The sequence below is a fragment of the Meles meles genome, chromosome 9 (assembly GCF_922984935.1).
Source record: "Meles meles chromosome 9, mMelMel3.1 paternal haplotype, whole genome shotgun sequence".
NCBI classification, from domain to species: domain Eukaryota; kingdom Metazoa; phylum Chordata; class Mammalia; order Carnivora; family Mustelidae; genus Meles; species Meles meles.
This window is the reverse complement of record NC_060074.1, coordinates 56,853,519-56,874,428: the sequence shown is the minus strand read 5'-3', so window position 1 is coordinate 56,874,428 and position 20,910 is coordinate 56,853,519. Positions and strand designations below refer to the sequence as shown.

Here is a 20,910-nt window from a genome sequence, read left to right as displayed (position 1 = left end):
GAAAGCATGAGAATACGCAAATATTGATGAGGAATCGACATAAACACAAGAACCAAATAAAGCATACTGACAAATTGCTTTGATGAAATCCTGTCCCTGGTTATTTCTGGAATGGAACCCTTGTCACTCGTCTCCTTGTAGAGCTGCATTTCTGTATTTCCAGTTCACCTTTGGAGGGCTGCCAAGAACAGGGTTGACAAGATAGTGGGGGAGTTCCTTCTTGAGACCAGGAGTTCTCCAGTCACATATGTGTACTTCTGCCACGGCTGGCTGGGGGCAGGCCGTGCACAGCATCCTAATGATTCTCAAACCTGGCTAACCGTTCAAAAAGCACCACAAACTCCCACCGCAGGGGGGAATTTGACTCACAAATGCTTTCGGGGAAGCAGCCAGGTTTAGGAATCCACGCACTGGACGACTACGCAAAAGCCCATTCTGACGAAGACAAGGAGAACACCGGATCGCACGGGCACTGCACCTTTGAGTGCACACACATCTTCTCAGGCACCAAGGCCTTCTGGTGGTGGATCCTTGTGTTAGGAGCTTAAACCTTTTCTTTTCCCCTTCCCTGCCCAGGCAGCACATGCCATCCCAGACTGCTTTCGGCAACTGCCCCCACAGCACTCTGTTAAGGCCAGACCCCTCACCACGGCTCTCCTCCGTCCGCACCGGATGAAATGGCCAAGTTGTGTCTGCCACACAGGCAAGGAAACAAAACGATCCAAGACACTGCCATTCACTAAAGCCTAAAGGGGTCAAAGGGGGGTTCTAGGGGGGAAGAGTCCAAATGACACAGAAAGTGCTACCAGTCATAGCAAGAGCAAATGTAAAATGCTTACGATGGTCCAGGCACTGTTCTAAGCCCTGTAACTCACAGGATCCTCAGGACAACCAACCACCCTAGGAGAAAGAAACTGTCATTAACCCCGTGTTGCAGATACAGAAGCTTACATAGCTGCTACATTACAGAGGACGCCGGGGGGTTCACTTCCCAGCTTCTCCGTTATGTCTGAGGAAGAAAAAGAGATCTCACCCCTCCCTCAAAACATCTGGGTATCAAAAGTTCCTGATATAAATTTAAATATTTATAGGAGTGTATTTGATTCCCTCACTTGACGGGCATTTCCCCAAACCAAGGATATCATATGGTAAAAGTGAAACAAATTTCCCCTGAAGTTTAAAAACAAAAAAAAAAAACAAAACAAAACAAAAAAAACAAACACAAACAAAACCTTCATTTCATTTGACCTTTATCATTACTGTATGGCACATTATTACCTTCGTTTTATAGGCAAGAAAACAGAAGTTCAGAAAAAGGAAACACTTGTTCGAAAGGAGCCAGCAGCTACATCAAACTGGACCTTCAGGAACAAGTTTCCTGACGCCAAGCCAGCAGACCGCTCATTCATCTTTGAGATGCTGCTTCCATGAACTCAGACGGGATCTGAAGTACTGTTTGGGGAGTCCAATAACCATGGAAACCATGTAATGGATGGAGGGGGAGGAAACTCCAGAATCTCTAATCTTCATAATCTTAGAGCTAAGGATGTAGCTTTAAGAGGTTTAATAAGATTAGCGGCATCAAAACTCTCCTACAAAGCCAGGAAAGAAAGAGAGCTGACCTCCCTGAAAGAATGATGTGTAACCTCTCAGTTTTCAACACTGAACGTACAGAATTAAAACAAAATCCCTCACTTAATCCCACCAAAAATGAAGGATGAAACATACATGAATCTTTTTAGGTTTTATAATTCAAAATTAAACATGACATGTGTGACTTGCTTAGAACTCTAGCTGGCAAACAATTAACGGTTAACCACTTACCAGAATATTAAAACAGATCCTAAATTCAACAACAACAACAAAAAATAGGTAAGCATACAGGCAGGACAGAGAAACAAATTTAAATCTCTCTGACAAATACTTATATAACATATACATTGCATCAAGCATAGATTTAAGCACTTTATAAATATTAACTCATTTAATCCTCATAAGTGACCCATGAGGCACAGAAAGTTTAAGTAATTTGCTCATTTTCACACAGCTGGTAAACTATGGCACCAGGCTACAAATCCAGGCAGTAAGATTTCACACGGCCAATAAACACAAAAATGCGTTTTAATTCATTCTGAAGAATTACTTAATTAAAACAATGAGATACAATTTTTGCCTATCACATTGCAAAGATGAAATCATTTGATTATAACCGATGGTGTTAAGTGTGTAAATACGTATTCTCATACTGAAAATGGAATTAGAAATTTAATGCCACCTTTCTGAAGGTGGCATTTTGACAAGGGCAATTTGCCTTTCTGAAGGGCAATTTGACAAAAATCTAGGAAGATTATAAATGAACAAACTTGTTAACCAACGATCAATAGGAGAATAATGAAATAAAGTATGAGCTACCTGTCCAATGTAATATTGAACAAATTCTGAAAAACCTATCAGTGTGTGCTAATATGAAAAATGTCTAAAACTGCAATCAAATTTATAAATAAAACAGTGTAAATCTGTGCATTGTAAGGACCTATGCATGTTTGTACATATGCAGGCATATACACAGAAAATATCTGGAGAGATCAAATAAGAAACATTAATTGCCTTTAGAGAGCAAAAAGGAAAGCAGAAAAGAAATAGGGAGGTACCTATTTCTAATACCATTATATAGCTTCTAAAAAAAACTGTTTTTTCTTAATTTTGCTTATTTATCTGAGAAATAGAGAGTGAGAGCATGAGTGAGCGGGTTGAGGGCCAGAGGAAGAAGCAGACTCCCCACCAAGCAGGGAGCCCAACATGGGACTCAATCCCAGGACTCCAGGATCATGACCTGAGCTGAAGGAAGACGCCCAACTGACTGAGCCACCCAAGCATCCTAGCTTTTTTTCTTTTTCTAATAATTGTATATTTAACTATTTACATTTATGGTGCTTAAATGGCTTTTCAAAAACAAAAAGTGATGCCTTTGTAATCTCAAAGACACCAAGCAGAAATGGTCCTTAAGATATAAAAAAGGGGGCACCTGGGTGGCTCAGTCAGTTGGTTGTCTGCCTTCAGCTCAGGTCATGATCCTGAAGACCCTGTGTGGAGCCAGCAACAGGCTCCCTGCTCGGCAGGGAGTCTGATTCTCCCTTTGCCTCCCACACAGCTTTGCTCTCTCTCTCCCTCTGTCTCTCTCTTGCTCACTCTCTTGCAAATAATAAAATCTTTAGCAGAAAAAAAAAAAGGATAAAGATATAGAAAAAGAAGAGATACTACTCAGTTACTGAGTCTTGGTAAAGACCATATAAGAAACTCAGAAATAATACTTTGGGGCTGGGACAGGGTAGAAATCAAAATTCCTGGAGAGAAAAGTTATAAAGGAAATCTACTGTCTTCTATCTCAGGGATAGCTTTTCCTTTATATTTATTCAGTGCTAGAAATTAAAAAAAATAATAATAATAATGGGAGCTAGCCAGAGACACAGTAGAAACTGAACTCGTCTGGAGTCAGAAACTATACTTTGATCCCATGTTTGCTTTAACTAGGTATATAATGTTGAGCAATTGCTAAATGCCTCTTTTCTAATTTTCCTCAAAAAATGAAAACACTGGGGTGCCTGGGTGGCTCAGTCAGTTGAGCGGTTGCCTTCAGCTCCGGTCATGATCCCAGGGTCCTGGGATGGAGGCCCATGTTGGGCTCCTTGCTCAGCAGGAAGTCTACTTCCATTCTTCCTGCCCTCCTCCCCCATCCGCCCTTGCACTATCTCTCTCTGTGTGTCTCAAATAAATAAAATATTAAAAAAAAAAAAGTGAACACTGGGGCACCTAGGTGACTCAGCAGGTTAAGCATCCAACTCTTGATCACAGGGTCCTGGGATTGGGAGACCGTTGGCCAGGCTTCCCGCTCAACAGGGGGCCAGTTTCTCCCTTTCCCCGTCCCTCTGCCCCACCCCCCGCCCCAGCTCATGCTCTCTCTCTCAAATAAATAAAATCTTTAAAAAAAAAAAAAGAAAAGAAAAGAAAAAGAAAATGAAGACACTGAACTCAATTTGTAAAACTCTTCTTGATCTAAATCCTTTAATTTCATTACTTTACCTTAGTTTAAAAAAGAATCCCTACATCTAACAATCTAAGATTATGAACCATGGATCAAAATATTTACATTTAAGAATACAGCAGTTTGGGGGCGCCTGGGTGGCTCAGTGGGTTAAAGCCTCTGCCTTCGGCTCAGGTGATGATCCCAGGGTCCTGGGATCGAGCCCCGCATCGGGTTCTCTGCTCAGCAGGGAGCCTGCTTCCTCCTCTCTCTCTCTCTGCCTGCCTCTCTGCCTACTTGAAATCTGTCAAATGAATAAATAAAACCTTTAAAAAAAAAAAAAAAGAATACAGCAGTTTGGGGCACCTGGATGGCTCAGTCAGTTAAGCATCTGCCTTTGGCTCAGGTCACAATCACAGGGTTCTAGGACTGAGTCCTGCTTCAGGATCCTTGCTCGGGAGCAGCCTGTTCCTCCCTCTGCCTGCCACTACCCCTGCTCGCTCTCTCTCTCTCTTTCAAAAAAAAGAATACAGCAAAAGTTATTAAGGAGATGCTTAGCTATCTGGAACTATCCCTGCCGGCTGGTAGCAACTCACCAGAAGCCAGGTGTCAGGAGGTACTGAGACTTTTCGTGTACAGAGGCAGAAAGTCATCAAGTACTGTAGAAAACCTGATGACTCATTTTGAGTTGGTTTTATGCCTTCATTTTGGTTTCTCTATAAATTTCTTAAATAGAAGCCAATCAGACCAGCAGCCTCAACACAAACCTGAAATTTTAACAACACAGGAGACACTTCTACCCATGGAACACAGGCAGGTTTTAGTAACTTCAATAAAAATTTCCCAATGAGTACTTTATAAGGAAATCCCACTACTATGCACCAGGGGCCTTACCAGGGAAAGGGAAGAACCAGACTGAAGAGCCTTTCACACTTCCAAAGGAAAAAAATTGTGCAGTTGACCTGGAACAACACAGATGTGAACTACACAGGCCCATTTAGATGCAGAACTTTTCCAGTTAATACAGTACAATATTGCAAATGTATTTTCTCTTATTTTTACATTTCTTCTCTCTAGCTTGCTCTTTTGTAAGAATATAGTATATAATAAATATACAGAATGTGCCAGGTGACTACATTATTGGGAAAGCTTCTAGTTGACAAGAGGCTATTATGTTCTGGAGAGTTAAAAATTATAAAATTATACTTGAAAATAAAAAAAATAAAAATTATACTTGACTTTTTGGGTACGGATGGGTATGCCTCTAACCCCCATGTTGTTCAAGGTCATATAAAGACAATGAGGAGAAACTATAAACGGGCACTGAATAATTAAAGAGGTCAACCAATCTCAAAGAAATGCTAATTAAAAACAAATATATGCTTGGACCTACAAAATCAGCAAAGATTATTAAAATCTACAAACACCCAATACTAGTAAGAGTCAGGCAAGCAGGCACACTCACACACTGCTTACACAGATGACCACACAATTCCTCCGGAAAACAATCTGGCAAGAGGTACTATGAGCTTCTGAAGTTTGTTTTCATTATTAATTCCTTGCCTGGAAACATTCTATTAAAATAATCAGAGACTTGTACACAGCTACCTATTTTCCAGAGGCTTTTTTTTTTAAATGAATGAAAAAAGCATACCGACACAAAATCATTCATTACAGTATAATAAAATATTAGGCATTTATCAAAGACTAATGATATCAAAAAGGATAAAGCAAAAGACAAAGAATATCCTGGGGCTTTTTTCTTTATTCTTATTAATATTTTCCAAACTTTTAACAAATGAGCACATATTATATCGGGCACAGATTCAAAGACCCATGTTGATTCTCACCTTACCTTCCCTAAAACCGAAATGTATATACTAGCTGACGGCATCCTTAAAAACCGGCATCAGCCAGGCAATGACTGCAACCTCACAGCCGCTGACTGCAAACCTGGGCTCTCACACCTGGTAGAGGGGCAATTTTAGCTCTTTCCAGGTTTCAGTCAACAAATCACTTAGGGTCAACTGTGGAAGAAAAATGAACCCTGGAGTTTATCTGAAAGCTTTCCATTAAAATCTCCTTTGAGGGGTCAGGGGTGGGAGGTTGGGGCAACCTGAGGGTTTTGAAGGGTCAAGGGTGGGAGGTTGGGGGAACAGGTGGTGGGTAATGGGGAGGGCACGTTTTGCATGGAGCACTGGGTGTTGTGCAAAAAGAATGAATACTGTTACGCTGAAAAAATAAATAAAATGGAAAAAAATATCTCCTTTGAGATCATGAAAGGATAGTGTCAACGTAGTGTGGAAAAAAATGGATATGGACAACTAGGTTAAAAAAAAGAAGAATTAGGCTCTAAATAGCAATCAGAAATGCTTTAACCAACTTGTTTATATTTTCCTCCAGCCTTTTTTTTTTAAAGGTTTATTTATTTATTTGAGAGAGAGTGCATGTGTACGAGCACACAGGCAGGAAAGGAAGAGAGAGGGAGCGAGAATCCCAAGCAGATCCCATGCCAAGCATGGAGTCTAAGGCGGGGCTCAATACCATGACCCCGAGATAATGACCCAAGCTGAAACCAAGAACTGGACGCCCAACCAACTGTGCCACCCAGGCGCCCCTTATTTCCTTGTTTTATGAAAAAGATTGAGATACATAAAAATAACTCTAAAGAAAGGAAATCTTCAGTAAGTCAAACATCTTAAGTAATAAAGTACTGTCCGTTAATTGACAGCTCTTTCTTCCTCAGAGGTACATGAAATAGGATGTTTTATAATCAATGAAATACAGTATGACAAGTGCTATGGGCTGAATATTCCTATGTTGAAGCTTTAAACCCCCAAGTAATGGTATTTGGAGATGGGTCCCTTGAGAGACAATTAGTTTTAACTGACTTCAGGAGGGTGGGGCCCTTATGATGGAATTAGTGTCCTTACTAGAAGTACCAGAGAGCTTGCTATCTCTCTTGCCTTTTGAGGACACAGGAAGAAGGCAACTGTCTACAAGCCAGAGGAGTCTCCACCAGAGGGTGGAGAAATTCAGATTCTACTTTTCAGATCCATGACTGCAGATGTGAATAAAGGTTTCTAAACTTGAGGCTAAGGCTATCCAACGGGTTAGCCCAGGGGGCCACCCGCCAGCTACAGGACCACTCATAATCAAAGCCTCATACTATTTTTTTTTAAAGATTTTATTTATTTATTTGACAGACAGAGAGATCACAAGTAGGCAAAGAAGCAGGCAGAGAAAGACATGGAAGCAGGCTCCCTGCTGAGCAGAGAGCCTGATGCGGGGCTCGATCCCAGGACCCTGAGATTATGACCTGAGCTGAAGGCAGAGGTTTTAACCTACTGAGCCACCCAGGTGTCCCAAAGCCTCATCCTCTTAAGAGGAATACTAAGCTTAGATCATCCTTCACAGGGGGAAAAAAAAAAAAAGGTCAATATGTCAAATCTTTAGTAGCCTACCTCCCCACTCAGAAACTACATTTGCCAATAGATTATATGAAATCAAGTTTTCTATATTTTTGTAGAACAGAAATAAAAACTTGGAATTCTCTTCCTAGAAAACGCAAATGGGGGGCAGGGGATCCCAGACAGCTTAGTCAGTTAAGCAATCAACTCGTCATTTTGGCTCAGGTCATGATCTCCGGTTCATGAAATCAAGCTCCATATCTGCTCCATGTGGCTGTGGAGACTGCTTAAGATTCTTTCTCCCTCTCCCTTCTCCCCCCACACCGGAACTCTTGCTGTCTCTTTCCAAAAAAAAAAAAAAAAAGGGTGTTACTTAAAAAATGCAAATGATCACATGAAAATTCAGATATAGAGTTCTTATGGGCATTTAAGAAGCTATACCACATGACAAAGCTCTGGAAAATTAGGTATATAGAAAATAAGATCATTGTTTTGGGGTTACTTTACAGAAAAGAAGCTTTAATTTTTTGAAAAAGGATTTATATAATGAAATTGGATTTGACCCAAAAAATGAGACTCTGAACTATTATTTTATATTCGCTATTAAGTTTCCTACTGCATTTACACATATACAGTTGACCCTTAAATAAAACGGGTTTAAACTACTCAGGTCCACTTTTACATGGCTTCCCCACCCCCAGTAAATATAGTCAGTACTGTAAAAGTATTTTCTCTTCCTCAAATTTTCTTAGCAAAATTTTTTTCTATATTATAATATAGTATATATAAGACATATACAAAATATGTGTTAATAGATGGTTAATGTTATCAGTAAGGCTTCTATTCCAATAGGTTATTAGAAGTTCTGGGGGGTCAAAAGTTTTATGTAGATTTTCAACTATGTGAGGGCTGGAATCCCTTAACCTCTGCATTGTTTAGGTGACAGCTGTACATACAAAGAGGGGCCGAAACAAATAAATGTTGTTGTTTGAGAATTCTGCTACCAACTTTATGATGATTCGAATAGACTGTGACTTCCTGGGGGGTCTTACTAGCCAGAAAACATAGAAGATCCATGAGGTGTCTTGATTTCACCTTCCCCGTCCAGAGCGTTCTCTAATTATGCCCTTCACAGGCAACAGGCTCTAGGATGAGCCAGCTTGGTCCACGATGTGTAGGTGCCTGACACATGACAAATGCTAATATCTGTTCTCCTCCGTCTCTCTTTCATCCATTGTACTTCCCTAAAATGTATGCAAAAGCTACAAAGAGGATGGAGGGTAGAGTCTTCTACAGAGGAAGACCTTCATCAATTAAGGATGTGTTGAAATGAAACATCCCAGAAACTATATAAACTGTACGTAGAAATCTATTCCTAAAGCTGCTGCTTACTGACTTCCAAAATCTCTTTAGCAAGGGGAAGTCTTTTAGTTTAACTTCACAAAGAAAAAGGACACAATGCCAGTACTTGATATAAGCTGAAAGGTAAAATAAGTATTTCCCAAGTATAAACCACCATACAAGAGACCAAGGACTCAGCTTTCCCAGTTTTGTTATGAGGAAAAGGGTGAAGACGGCACAAAAGACTGCAGTATGCCAGCATGATGGCAGAATCCATATTTGAAGATGGAAAGTCATGGCAAGAAGCTTCCAGAACATCACTCCTCTGCCTGAGAGCATTCCGGCCTTCTCTTCAGAAGGGAAAGAACAAGAACTCTGACAACAGTTTTGTTCAGAGTACCATACAGTTTTCTCAGGAAAGCAAAGGTCGCAGGGTATCTAGCAGAAGCGAGGTGTCAAGTGATACCCTTCTGCAAAAAGGTTCTCTTATTTAACCCTGATGACATCCTTGTCAGGCAGCTTAGTCAAGTTAAGGAATTTGTCCAGATTCATGTAAATGGGAGGTGATCAAGCTGGGAGCTGAATCTGTGACTTCTAATTCCAAAGTCTGCTTTTTCTAGACTGTGAGACAGGTATAAGGGACAACAAAGAAAAACGGCTAACCGGGCTAACCAGAGGGAACAGTCCTGATTCTACCAAAAACCAGCTCGGCCTCTATTCTGTGTTTATATCCTGCCCCAATATTTAACAGAATTTGCTTAAGTGCCCTGGTAAAGAGAAATACAATATCGTTAGATTGAATTATTTCTGCCTGTTTTGTTGCTTGGGAAACATTTTTGGAGTCCGTTAACAACAAGATACCAAATATCCATAGCTCAGCAAGACAGTCACTGCACTAAATTCCTAAATAATAGTCCCCAACCACAGAAAATGGGCAATGCAGCACAGAATAATCAAAAGCAGCTTCATATTTTCCGGATAAAACAAAGCATCGTTTGTACTGGGGCATTTTTAGAAGGTACCACTGAAAACCAGACTGCAGCCTGGAATGGCTTAAAATACCACATTTAACAATCACATCAATGGCTTTTTTTTTTTTTTTTTTTTAAATTTTATTTATTTATTTGACAGAGAGAGAGATCACAAGTAGGCAGAGAGGCAGGCAGAGAGAGAGGAGGAAGCAGGCTCCCCGCGGAGCAGAGAGCCCGATGCGGGACTCGATCCCAGGACCCCGAGATCATGACCCGAGCCGAAGGCAGCGGCCTAATCCACTGAGCCACCCAGGCGCCCCCTCAACTTTAGAGGCAAACAGCTTCCTTTTACTACAAATTCAAAGTGAAGGATTAGATGCAAAGCTAACAGATTAATTCAGTACACACTCAAGTTTATAGAGACTATCCAATGCCTTAATTAACACCATTATAAGTGCACTTAGCCGACCAGCTGGGTTTTAACGAAGAAAAGGTGAAGGTCAAATGTCTTTTTTTTTTACATAAATTGCTTCAAACTAAGCCCCCCACTTAAAAAAAAATAATGAAACTGAAAGGAAAAGACTAATAAACAATTATTTTGGCATAGTAAGCAACCCTTCCTTCATCAGTCTATATTTTAACTGAGGCAGTACCACAATTAGAAGTTCACCAAACTTTGTTCTTCTGCCTCAGTGCAGAGCTATTTCCACACCAAGACAGAGCAACTAGAAAAGGTGGACAGGGCAAGAAGCTATAGTTTCAAGATTAGCAGAAGACAGGAGAAGGGATGCATAAAGAGGGAGAGGAACCAACCCTCTCTTGGAGGGGGATGGGTCTTGTCTGCCTAATGCTTCTAGAAAGATGCCACTATCTCTGGGATTAAAAGAAAAAAACCAGAACTGTTATCAGTTGTGAGCTACAATTATATCAAAGATGTTAGATAGGGGCGCCTGGGTGGCTCCCTCAGTCAGTTACGTATCTGCCATCAGCTCAGGTCATGATCCCAGGGTCCTGGGATCCAGCCCCACATTGGGCTCCTTGCTCAGCAGAAAGCCTACTTTCTTTCACTCTCCCTGCTTGTGTTCCCTCTCTCACTGTGTCTCTCTCTGTGAAATAAGTAAATAAAATCTTAAAAAAAAAAAAAGATGTTAGATAAAAATCAGGATTCATCTCTTGGAGACCAATAGGGGGAAAAAAAAGTCCAAAAAACTAACCATATCATTTATTCACTCTGTGGATGCAGTAGTTATTCTAACGAGCTATACTAAGTATCTGTGCTTGGTTTTTGTAGTAGTGGGCACCTGCCCATGTCGATGACAGAAGAATCCTCCACAGTACATGCCTTGGTGGGAGGTGAAGTCCACTTTGCCCTACAGATGCAAAGAAGTCAAAATACACATTTGTCCAGCCTCTCTTTCAGCTAGAAGCCAGGCATGGGAATCAGGCTCAGCCATTTATATACACTTGCCCCACACTTTCAGTTTTTCTTCAGTTTTTCCTTGGTTCTCTGAAGCATTTTCTTTTCCAGATGAATTTTTATTTTTTTTTTATTTTTTTTTAAGATTTTATTTATTTATTTGACAGAGAGAGAGATCACAAGCAGGCAGAGAGGCAGGCAGAGAGAGAGGAGAAAGCAGGCTCCCCGCTGAGCGGAGAGCCCGATGCGGGTCTCGATGCCAGGACCCTGAGATCATGACCTGAGCCGAAGGCAGAGGCTTTAACCCACTGAGCCACCCAGGCGCCCCCCAGATGAATTTTTAAAACAACCGGTTATGTCGTGTTAAAAAAAAAAAATGACCGCACTTTTCTGGTCAGTGAAAATACTCTGTATGATACTATATCAACAGATACAGATCATTGCGTGTTTGTCCAAACTCAGAGAATGTACTATACCAAGAGTGAATCCTGATGTAAACTGTGGAATTTGCGTGACTATGATGTGTCAGTTCATCAGTTGTAACTGATTCATCAGTTGTAACAAACGTACTGCTCTGGTGGTGGGTACTGATCCTGGGGGAGGCTCTTTCTGAGTGGGGACAGAGGCTACATGGGAAATCTCTGTACCTTCTGCTCAGTTATGCTGCAAATATAAAACTGGTATAAAACAACAAGGTTTTTAAAAATAAAATAGTTGGGATTTCATTAGGGATTAAATAGATTGCACAGGTAATTCTGTAAGAGATCATTGGTTTAAAATATTGCATTTACGGGGCGCCTGGGTGGCTCAGTGGGTTAAGCCGCTGCCTTCAGCTCAGGTCATGATCTCGGGGTTCTGAGATCAAGTCCCACATCGGGCTCTCTGCTCGGCAGGGAGCCTGCTTCCCTCTCTGCCTGCCTCTCTATCTACATGTGATCTCTGTCTGTCAAATAAATAAAATCTTTAAAAATAAATAAATAAATAAATAAAATATTGCATTTGCCAATTTAGGAACACTGTATTTCTTTCCATTTATTAGGTCTTCCGTTAAGTGCTTCAGCAAAGTTTTAATCTTCTCTTCAATGTAAGGTTTGCACATTTTTTCTTAGGTTAATATTTAAAGTTTTATTATCAATTAGGACATTACCCTATGCATTATGTAAACAGTGTTGTACAGAGAAGATATTAATTCCCTCACTGTTCCTCTATCAACTCGAAACTCATTTTGGTCCAGATTTGTATCAGAATACTCTCAATATACTCACAGTATAGTAGTTATTTAATTTTTAAATTAAATAGATTTAATAATAGTAACATGAAAGTTTTTTATAGCAAAGTTCACTTAAAATAAAAAGATGTGGTTTCTCCTTGGAGAACCTCAAAATAAATACCACACTGTTTTGGATCAAGGTCTTACATAAGAGCAGGAAAGGAAGGAGAAAAAGAAAGAAAGAAAGAAAGAAAAAAAAATATATATATATACCCTCATCTACCTCTCCCCACCTTGTGGTTTAATATGGATTTTTGCTCCCTCAGGCCTAACTCAAGGTCAAGAGTGCTCATTTACACTGATGGAATAGCACGAACAAGGCAAATGTACTTTTTCCAAAAACATTTAAGTTTTTAATATTGTACTCTGACACAATTCTACAGCTTCCAGAAAACACGTTTTGCTTAGCTGTAAGCATTTCTTAGGTTAGCCAAAAAAAAAAAAAAGCTATTTTTAAGATTTCAGTGTTCAATAGTTTAATACTATACATATTTCAAATACCCTTATATACATATAAATTTCAATACCTGCTAAAATTTTACTGGTAATTTAAAGTAGATACATGTGACATTTCCTTTTAGGGATAGGAACTGAAGGTGTACCAACTTTTCAGTATTTCTGAAAAGTATTTGTTTTCTTTTGAATTCTAAATTTAACTCAAAGATTAGGTTTTCTAAATTCTCAAAGCTGATTTAAAAAAAAAAAAAAAAAGAGGTTCAGGGCGCCTGGGTGGCTCAGTGGGTTAAGCCTCTGCCTTCGTCTCAGGTCACGATCTCGGGGTCCTGGGATTGAGCCCCACGGCAGGCTCTCTGCTCAGCGGGGAGCCTGCTTCTCTCTTTCTCTCTCTCTCTCTGCCTACTTGTGATCTCTGTCAAATAAATAATTAAAAATCTTTTTTTAAATTTTTAATACATAAATAGAGGTTCAAGATTATAAAAACAACCTACAAAGGATATATAAAATGCTGAGTTCGAGCTTTTAGATAAATATTTCCTAAATTTCTGTAATTGTGAGTTCAAGTACATAGAAATGAATTTTCCTTTGTCTTTGCAACAAAGATTGGTTTTAATTGGAAACAGTAGAGCAAAAATTTTCCATATTGCAGGAGATACTATTACTCAAGTTTCAGGGCAGTCTCTGTAGATTAGCCAGCTTTAATTTACAGAGAAACTTAGCTATGATCTACTTATATAATGAGAGTTGGCACAGAGCTCAACATACGAATGGTCAAATTCCAAGTATTTTCCCCAATGATCTTGTGACATAACTTCACCAAGATTTAAAATTCCATCTGCTTTGTTCCCCAACTAACACAACCAGGTTCTAGTTAAGAGAAAAAAAGGCACATACCATACAGATTTTATGAGAAATGTTCCCATTGCTTTTTCAAGTTGGTTTGCATTAGGCAAAAGCCATAGTGTGGGAATTATTATGTAGAAATGATTCAGAAAAAACAGTAGTTGCTCTTAAAGACCTGAGAGGGGAATAATCCCCAAATCACATGCTCTAATACTGGAAAAGTTACAAATGCAAACTATGTTCACTGTCTGGCCATTCTGAAAGGCAGGGTGCCCCAGATCATTACTGTACTGTCTGTCATTTCACGGGCACTGGTCAAAGAGGATGGGAAGGGGGTGGGTGTCTGTCGTGAAAGACTCCATTTCTAAGTAGGGAGTTTTGGCTTGGAGACCCAGGCCACTGGTTGGGCTGCTTCAGCTAGACAGACAGCTTAGGACCCAACTTTATGCTGGAAATTACAAAGACATCTAAAGAAGCAAGTAACAAAGTCCCTAGGATGAATGTCAGATGAGCCAAAACTTGGAGGGGGGGGGATTTTTTTAAACTGCTTTCAGAGAAATAAAGAGAAGGATATTTTGGCCTTGACCCAGCAGAGGGTGAATGTACTCCTGGAAAGAAATTATGTGAACTGAAAATTCTCCATAGTAACAATTCTAATTAATTATTCAATGGTAGGGGTTGGTTTCTTAAGGTTAAAAGCTGACTATGGTCTCTTCTGTCATTAAAAACTGAATTCTTTTCTTTATATCTGCTTATGCAGGGATAAGGAGAAGCTTCTAATGGAATCTTAACAGTAACTTTTAGTAAAGTTACTTTTAGTAAAAGACTCTACTTTTAGTAAAGTTTGCCATTCTGCAGGCTTTTTACTTTAAGGGGTAACAGAAAATCTGTCTAAATTCCATGTAACTAAAAAGTTTAAGCCCGCTTATTCTATTATGTAAGTAACTATCTGTAAACAACAGATAAACGTTGTCAAAACATCACATACATTATATGTAATTATATAATACATTATATGTAATAAAAGGTACTACAAGATCTTTTTCAATTGAAGAGTTCACTATAATTCAGTGATGTTTTGGTAATAAGTACTTATTTATACTTTAATAGAAATTAAAAACTGAAATATTATTCAATAAACAGTAACTCAGGAAACCACTTTCCAACTCTGAACTATCATAAGTTTGCAGAGTAAAATAGCACATTTTGGGGAAATTAATTCATGCTAACAGATTTTTATTGTATAATAATGGTAAACAATATGTAATTTTTCTAGAAAAGTGGACCACTAAGCGGTCACCAAAATAACCTTAGAAGAGTTTATCACATGGAATGCAATGAAGAGTCACACTGACCACATAAGCACCAGACGTTTATAAACAGAAATGAAATCCAAGCCAAATTAAGTAGCTTTCATCTAATGAAAACTAGCAGTCTGGCACTGAGTGAGGCTACACCTGTTAGGCAGAAAATTTGATATTCAAAAGACGAGGACCAGTCAGCCAGCTGTTGGTTAAACATATAAAATACAACCACGTGTGGGAAAAAGGAAAAGGCTTTCTAGAAACCAAATTCCTGGACACACCTGCTATCCCTCCATGTCTGTAACTCTGACCATCTCTGGATCTGAATGATCTGTTAAAATCATGAACCTTCCGAGTGTTCTGGGGAAGGATTTGGTTTGAAACACAAACTCAAATTTCAAAGTCACTTTCCATAAGAAAGCTCAGAAACAGGGGCACCTTGTTGGCTCAGTTGGTTGGGCGTCTGTCTTGGACTCAGGTCATGATCCCAGAGTACCAGGATGGAGTCCCACACCAGGCTCCCTGCTGAGTGGGGAGTTGGCTTCTCCCTCTGCCCCTCACCCCACCCGTGTTCTCTCTCACTCTCTTGGTCTCTCTCAAATAAGTAAAATCTTTAAAAAAAAAGTTCAGGAATACACTTAGTTTCTCATAGCTTCCTGTATTACATGCATCCTAACCCGAAACACTCCTGAGACCCAACCCCCATGCAACAGCTCCCCCCATGAGTGTGCAAGTGTCTCTGCCCCACGGCCCCCTGCTTGTTCACGCTGCTCGCACATACCTGTTTCCTTCCTGCTCCCCTTGCCTCCCTCTCGGCTCTTCTTCAGCACAGCTTTTAACATTTTCAACACTCTCTTGCTTCTAAAGAGAAAAGGAGGGGAGGGAAGAGGAATTAGGGGTTGTGAGCTGGAACAACTTACATACTGACACAAAAGGTAACTTGGCCTCTAACAGATTGCTTAGCAGAATATAAAGGTACCTTGAGTTTTACAGTAATTTTCTGTGAAGAAACTAAGATGGGTAACTACATGTTAAAGACACAAGGAGTGTTTTATAACTTTTAATGAAGTGATCATAAGTTCACGGACTTGTTATAAAAGTTAAATACACACACACACACACACACACACACACACACACACACACACACGGCCCTTCCCAGCATTCCACAACTAATTAAGGCTAGGAGGCTAAATCTGGGCACATTACTGTAGCAGGTCTGGCATAGGAATTCAGATCTCCCAGCCCCAGCTCATCAAAAGAAAACATTAGAACGGAGAACCAACGAGATAATGGTTAAGAAGAAAGCTGCGTGGTTAGAGGCATGTTTTGCAGATGCTACTGATTACAGAACCACGAGGAAAACATTTTGGAAGTTTATCAGATTAAAACATACCTTATAAGCATTTGCAAAATAAATACAACGGAAACACATTTTAAAGCTGACGTTGGGGGGGACCCAATCAAACAGCATTCAGGGCAGTGGTTTTTTCACCACATACAGTTAGGACTTTGGCGGGGGGTGCGGGGGCGGGAGGAAAGCAGAACAGTCTGTGGGACTACAGCTGAATCCTTTAAATGATAAGCTGCATTTTTAAACTGGGTTGTACCAAGCATGGAGAAACAACACAATGGCCCAGGCCTAAGATGAAACCTAAAACCCTCCCTATAGCAAGAGACAGACAAAAGGACCATTATTTCATCAGCGTCTCCTGCAGCTCTCTTTTCCCTCCTGCAACTCAGATGAGATGGCGGCACAACTCCCAGCAGTAACAAATCCGCATGGGTTGTGTTACCCATAGCACCCTTGTTAATGCACTAAGGACAGGAAGGCGGAAGGCAAGCAGGTTGCTCCGGGAAGAAGGAAGAGGGGGAGGGGGCTAAGAGGGAGAAACTTGTGTGTGAAAAGGGTCCTCCTCTTAGTGCCCCCATGAGCCTGAATGCTTGAAAAGGCCTCCGTGTAGCTCCCCACACAACCCCTCCAGCCCAGAGTGAAGCAGAGCCTCTGCACGGAGAGGAAAGGGTCCCTAAGCACCACATACGGTGACCTTCATATCACGGTGACCTTCATATCATTTCGTCGGGGCCTGTATTTATTTTTCCGGGTCCTTTGTTTGCCTGATGGAAAAACAGAGACTCTGGATGGTTGACTGCCCAGAGGTCACACAGCTAATTAATAGCAGGGCCCAAATCCAATCTGCGGACTCCCAGTCAGGGTCCTCCTCCTCCACAGCTCTGCCTCTCCTCCCAGAAAATGAAAGCTTGGGGCAACAGTTATCAGACAAATGAACAAACAAAAATCAACAAACCAACCCAGCCTAGAGATACCAGAAAGACACTATCTTTAAGCAGAATTTGGAGAAAGCTGTAGCACAGTTTGATAGGGTTAAATCACCTTACAAACAGGTCCTCTACACACAAAAGGGCCATGGCTTACAGCTTAATTCTTGTTTAAAATGCTGCTTCATGGGCGCCTGGGGGGCTCAGTCCTTAAGGGTCTGCCTTCAGCTCAGGTCATGATGCCGGGGTCCCTGGATTGAGCCCCGCATCAGGCTCCTGCTAAGCGGGAAGACTCCCACTCCCCCTGCTTGTGTTCCCTCTCTCGCTGGGTCTCTTTCTGTCAAATAAATAAATAAAATCTTTAAAATAAATAAAATAAAACGGTACTTCAGTGAACCCAGGTGCAAAGATTTGGGTTTCACCAGAAGGGCAAGCACTGAATCCGAGAAGACAACCACAGTGTGCTTCTACAGCGTAACTATGGAGACATAAATTTCTCTTGATGGTCATGCGGAAAACACCGCAAAATGTTGTGTAAAAAATGGTGGAAAAAATTCAGTAACAGCTGCCTGCTCAGCACAGATACTTTCTTTCCCAAATCAGTCAACCTAACTTCAGGATTTGTCATTTCACAAAGACTACATACTTTAAAAAGAAAAAGAAAACATGCCAACAGAGCTTGGCCACGGTCCCTTGGCGAGCCTTCCGGGAGCCCCGCACATCTCTGGATCTCGGACTAGCTCAGGCCCCACCATGTTGGTGAGGCTGCCCAGGATCCATCACCCTGGTCATCTCCAACCCACAGCAGATCTGCTGTGCCACTGGGAAGACACATTCCAACAGGACAAGGACTAGGACATACTGACTCAGGAATCTCATGCCAGACACCTTGGATGACTACTTTGGGGAGCTCAGCTGTTTTCAGGATCATCATGTCTTCCACATCAGTGGTCCTGAGTCAAGTGAAAGAGGCTATCAGATAGCCACTCTCACTTTTCTTTCCAGTTCCTGCTTTCCTCCATAAATAGCAAGTCAAGGGAAAAAGCTTTAATTTATATTCTAAGACCCACTGTGACCTGGAGAAACTTCCAATGAGTCTACCTGAGTGCAAAAGTCACTTCGGCTGCCATTTCTTTAAATGTATATATACTTTTGAGGGAGAGAGAAAAGACCAGCCTCCAGACCAGCTTCTCAAATTCTCTAATGGGAGAAAACTTCCCATCATTTTCATTTAAAAGAAAATAAAATGTGACTACAGAACGTTAATCTTAGAAGACCAACGACCTGCAGGTACCCACATTTCCTTACTTTCCTACTGTCATTCAACATGCGAGTTCCCCAAACATCATAGGTTCCTCCTTTTAAAATGCCCAGAAGTTACATAAAGTACAAAACTTACTTTCACTTTTTGATTTCTCATTTACCACATAGTCTTTGAGGATAGGCACAACGTCTCCATGTTCTGTGTTAGAATTCTGCACAGTGATTACAGTGACAGATCAAACTTAACAAAGATCACCCTGTGTAAAATGGGGAGGATTTCAAAGCAAGGCAAAATCTTTTTTGGCTTGTAATTACAATAGCACCATCATAACCATGACGAGCTTGTCTGAAATCACAGAATAACACCAGTATTAAAATTTTCCTCTTCTGGAGTGCATACTGCCTGTTTACACAATTCCAAGTCGAATCTGTGAGCTGAGGGCAGGGACTATGTTTATTCTTTAATACAAACAGAAGCCAGAACACAGGCTTCGCACCCACTCTGTTCTCAGTATTTGTTGACAGATTTAACTAGGCTGCAATGAACACAGATGAGCGATTTCCTCCAAATCAGCAATTAGCCAACATTTATAGCAGTTTATAAGTTAAAAGGAACATTCCTATACATTTTCATTCGCAAGGAATGCCAGAAAACGCAGTTAAATCCATGTGGCATCAGGCAGTGAGATACTAGGGAGGAAAATGCTGCTTTTCATAATACCCCTTCATGTCCACACCTGAATTAACCTTAAAAATCTCAGGATCACAAAATCTTATTATCCAGTTATCCTGAATTTGTGTACGCTCCATTAGAAGGAGCTTCTCCCATCAAACAGTTTATCTGACCTCAGAGCAAAGCAGCTTCTGAAGGCGCCTCCCTTCTTTTGTCAACATCAAGCAAACCAGAACAGCAATATTTACAAGTGAAACACTGAAAACTAAGTTGTACTTAATTAAGGGTTTCCACCCCCCAGAAAAGGGAGACATCAAAAACATCCTCAACTTTGAGGATTTGAAATTTTTTTTCCAACCAAGATTTGACTCAGCAGAATAACAGCCATATCCTCTGTATGGCTACTTTTAGAATTTACTTTCCATTAGCAATCTTTAACGTTTACTAAAAGAAAGGAAATGTGCGGCGGCAGTGGGGGGTCTGAAGCACCTTTCAAGATAAATAATGTATAGAATAGAGCAAGTCAAGAAAACAAAGCAGAATAGAGACCACAAAAGGAAACAAAGAGGCCTGGTAGATGGGGCACTGGCTGTTGCCTGGAAATTCACGGAAAACTGCGTTATAGAAGCTTCCTGAAAGCAAGAGCCATTTCTCAACATTCTTTCAGAGTTCCCATGAGGCTGGGAAAAAAACAACGCTTGATGAATATTTGAAATTCCAGTAGGTCTCTCTCCCCACTCCCCACTTTTTTTTTTTTCCTATCGTAGAAAAAGCCCAGGAATCAACAGACCTAATCCTAGCCCTGGTCAAGTCACTGAACTTCTCTAGGATTTAGGATTCGTCCAGAAAAGTTGGAGAAAACAAGAGTGGCTACTGACCAATCAACCAGAAAGTGACTGTACAATGTTATTGCCCAATTTCCACTGCTGGTATGGTATCACTGGGCTACAGCTTATTCCCCAAGACACGAATGCTCAACCATTCACTCTTTATTCAAAGCCACTGCACAAACGGTACCTCTAATTCTACTGCTCTTCATAGTTAGGCTTGTTGTAGACAAAAAGACTTCCAATTTGAGTATGCCTTATTAAAAAGCATAGCAAATTTACAGCCTCAAGTAATCTGAATTTAAAAGATTTCTGGGCATGAAGTCTCAACTCAAACATTTTCTGATGTACAAGTTAAGTGGAAAAGCTCTATTAGACTGAAATCACTTTCAGCTCATATTTTAAATATTGTATAGGATAGAGAAGTTACTTTAGGAAAAATTTCTTTAAAAAAAAAAAACCTCTCCTGGGGCACCTGGCTGGCTCAGTACTAGAACATGTGACTCTTGAACTTGGGGTTGGGAGTTGGAGCCATATATTGGGTGTAGAGATTACTTAAAAAAAAATTTTAAACCTGACTCTCTCAAGCTGGTATTTCAAGTTACTAGAAAATTACTAATGTGCAAGTGTGTTCAAAGAAGTTCTCATATTGTGAACTACCTGGCAAAAAGGAAATTTCACTTGAGGAGGAAAATATGAACAATCCACTTGCCTTCTGGCTCCAAGAGACTTTTTTGTTTTTTCCTTAATTTTGTGAGATCTGCTGAACCCAACTTTTAACACTATTTCCTCCATAAAGCCTTCCCAGGCCACGGCAGTCAACTCTACTAATCC

General features: G+C 40.5%; 1 protein-coding gene across 6 annotated transcripts in view; it reads right to left on the bottom strand.

The window, feature by feature from the left end:
• The window catches only part of TANC1 (tetratricopeptide repeat, ankyrin repeat and coiled-coil containing 1), a 232,314-nt gene that overhangs the window by 139,879 nt on the left and 71,525 nt on the right, over nt 1-20,910 (bottom strand). For all 6 annotated transcript variants that reach the window (XM_046018133.1, XM_046018132.1, XM_046018134.1 and 3 more), the window contains one exon: nt 15,815-15,894. In XM_046018133.1, coding sequence (XP_045874089.1) covers nt 15,815-15,875 — 61 coding nt within the window. In that variant the 5' untranslated portion in view covers nt 15,876-15,894. The remainder of the gene's footprint in view (nt 1-15,814; nt 15,895-20,910) is intronic.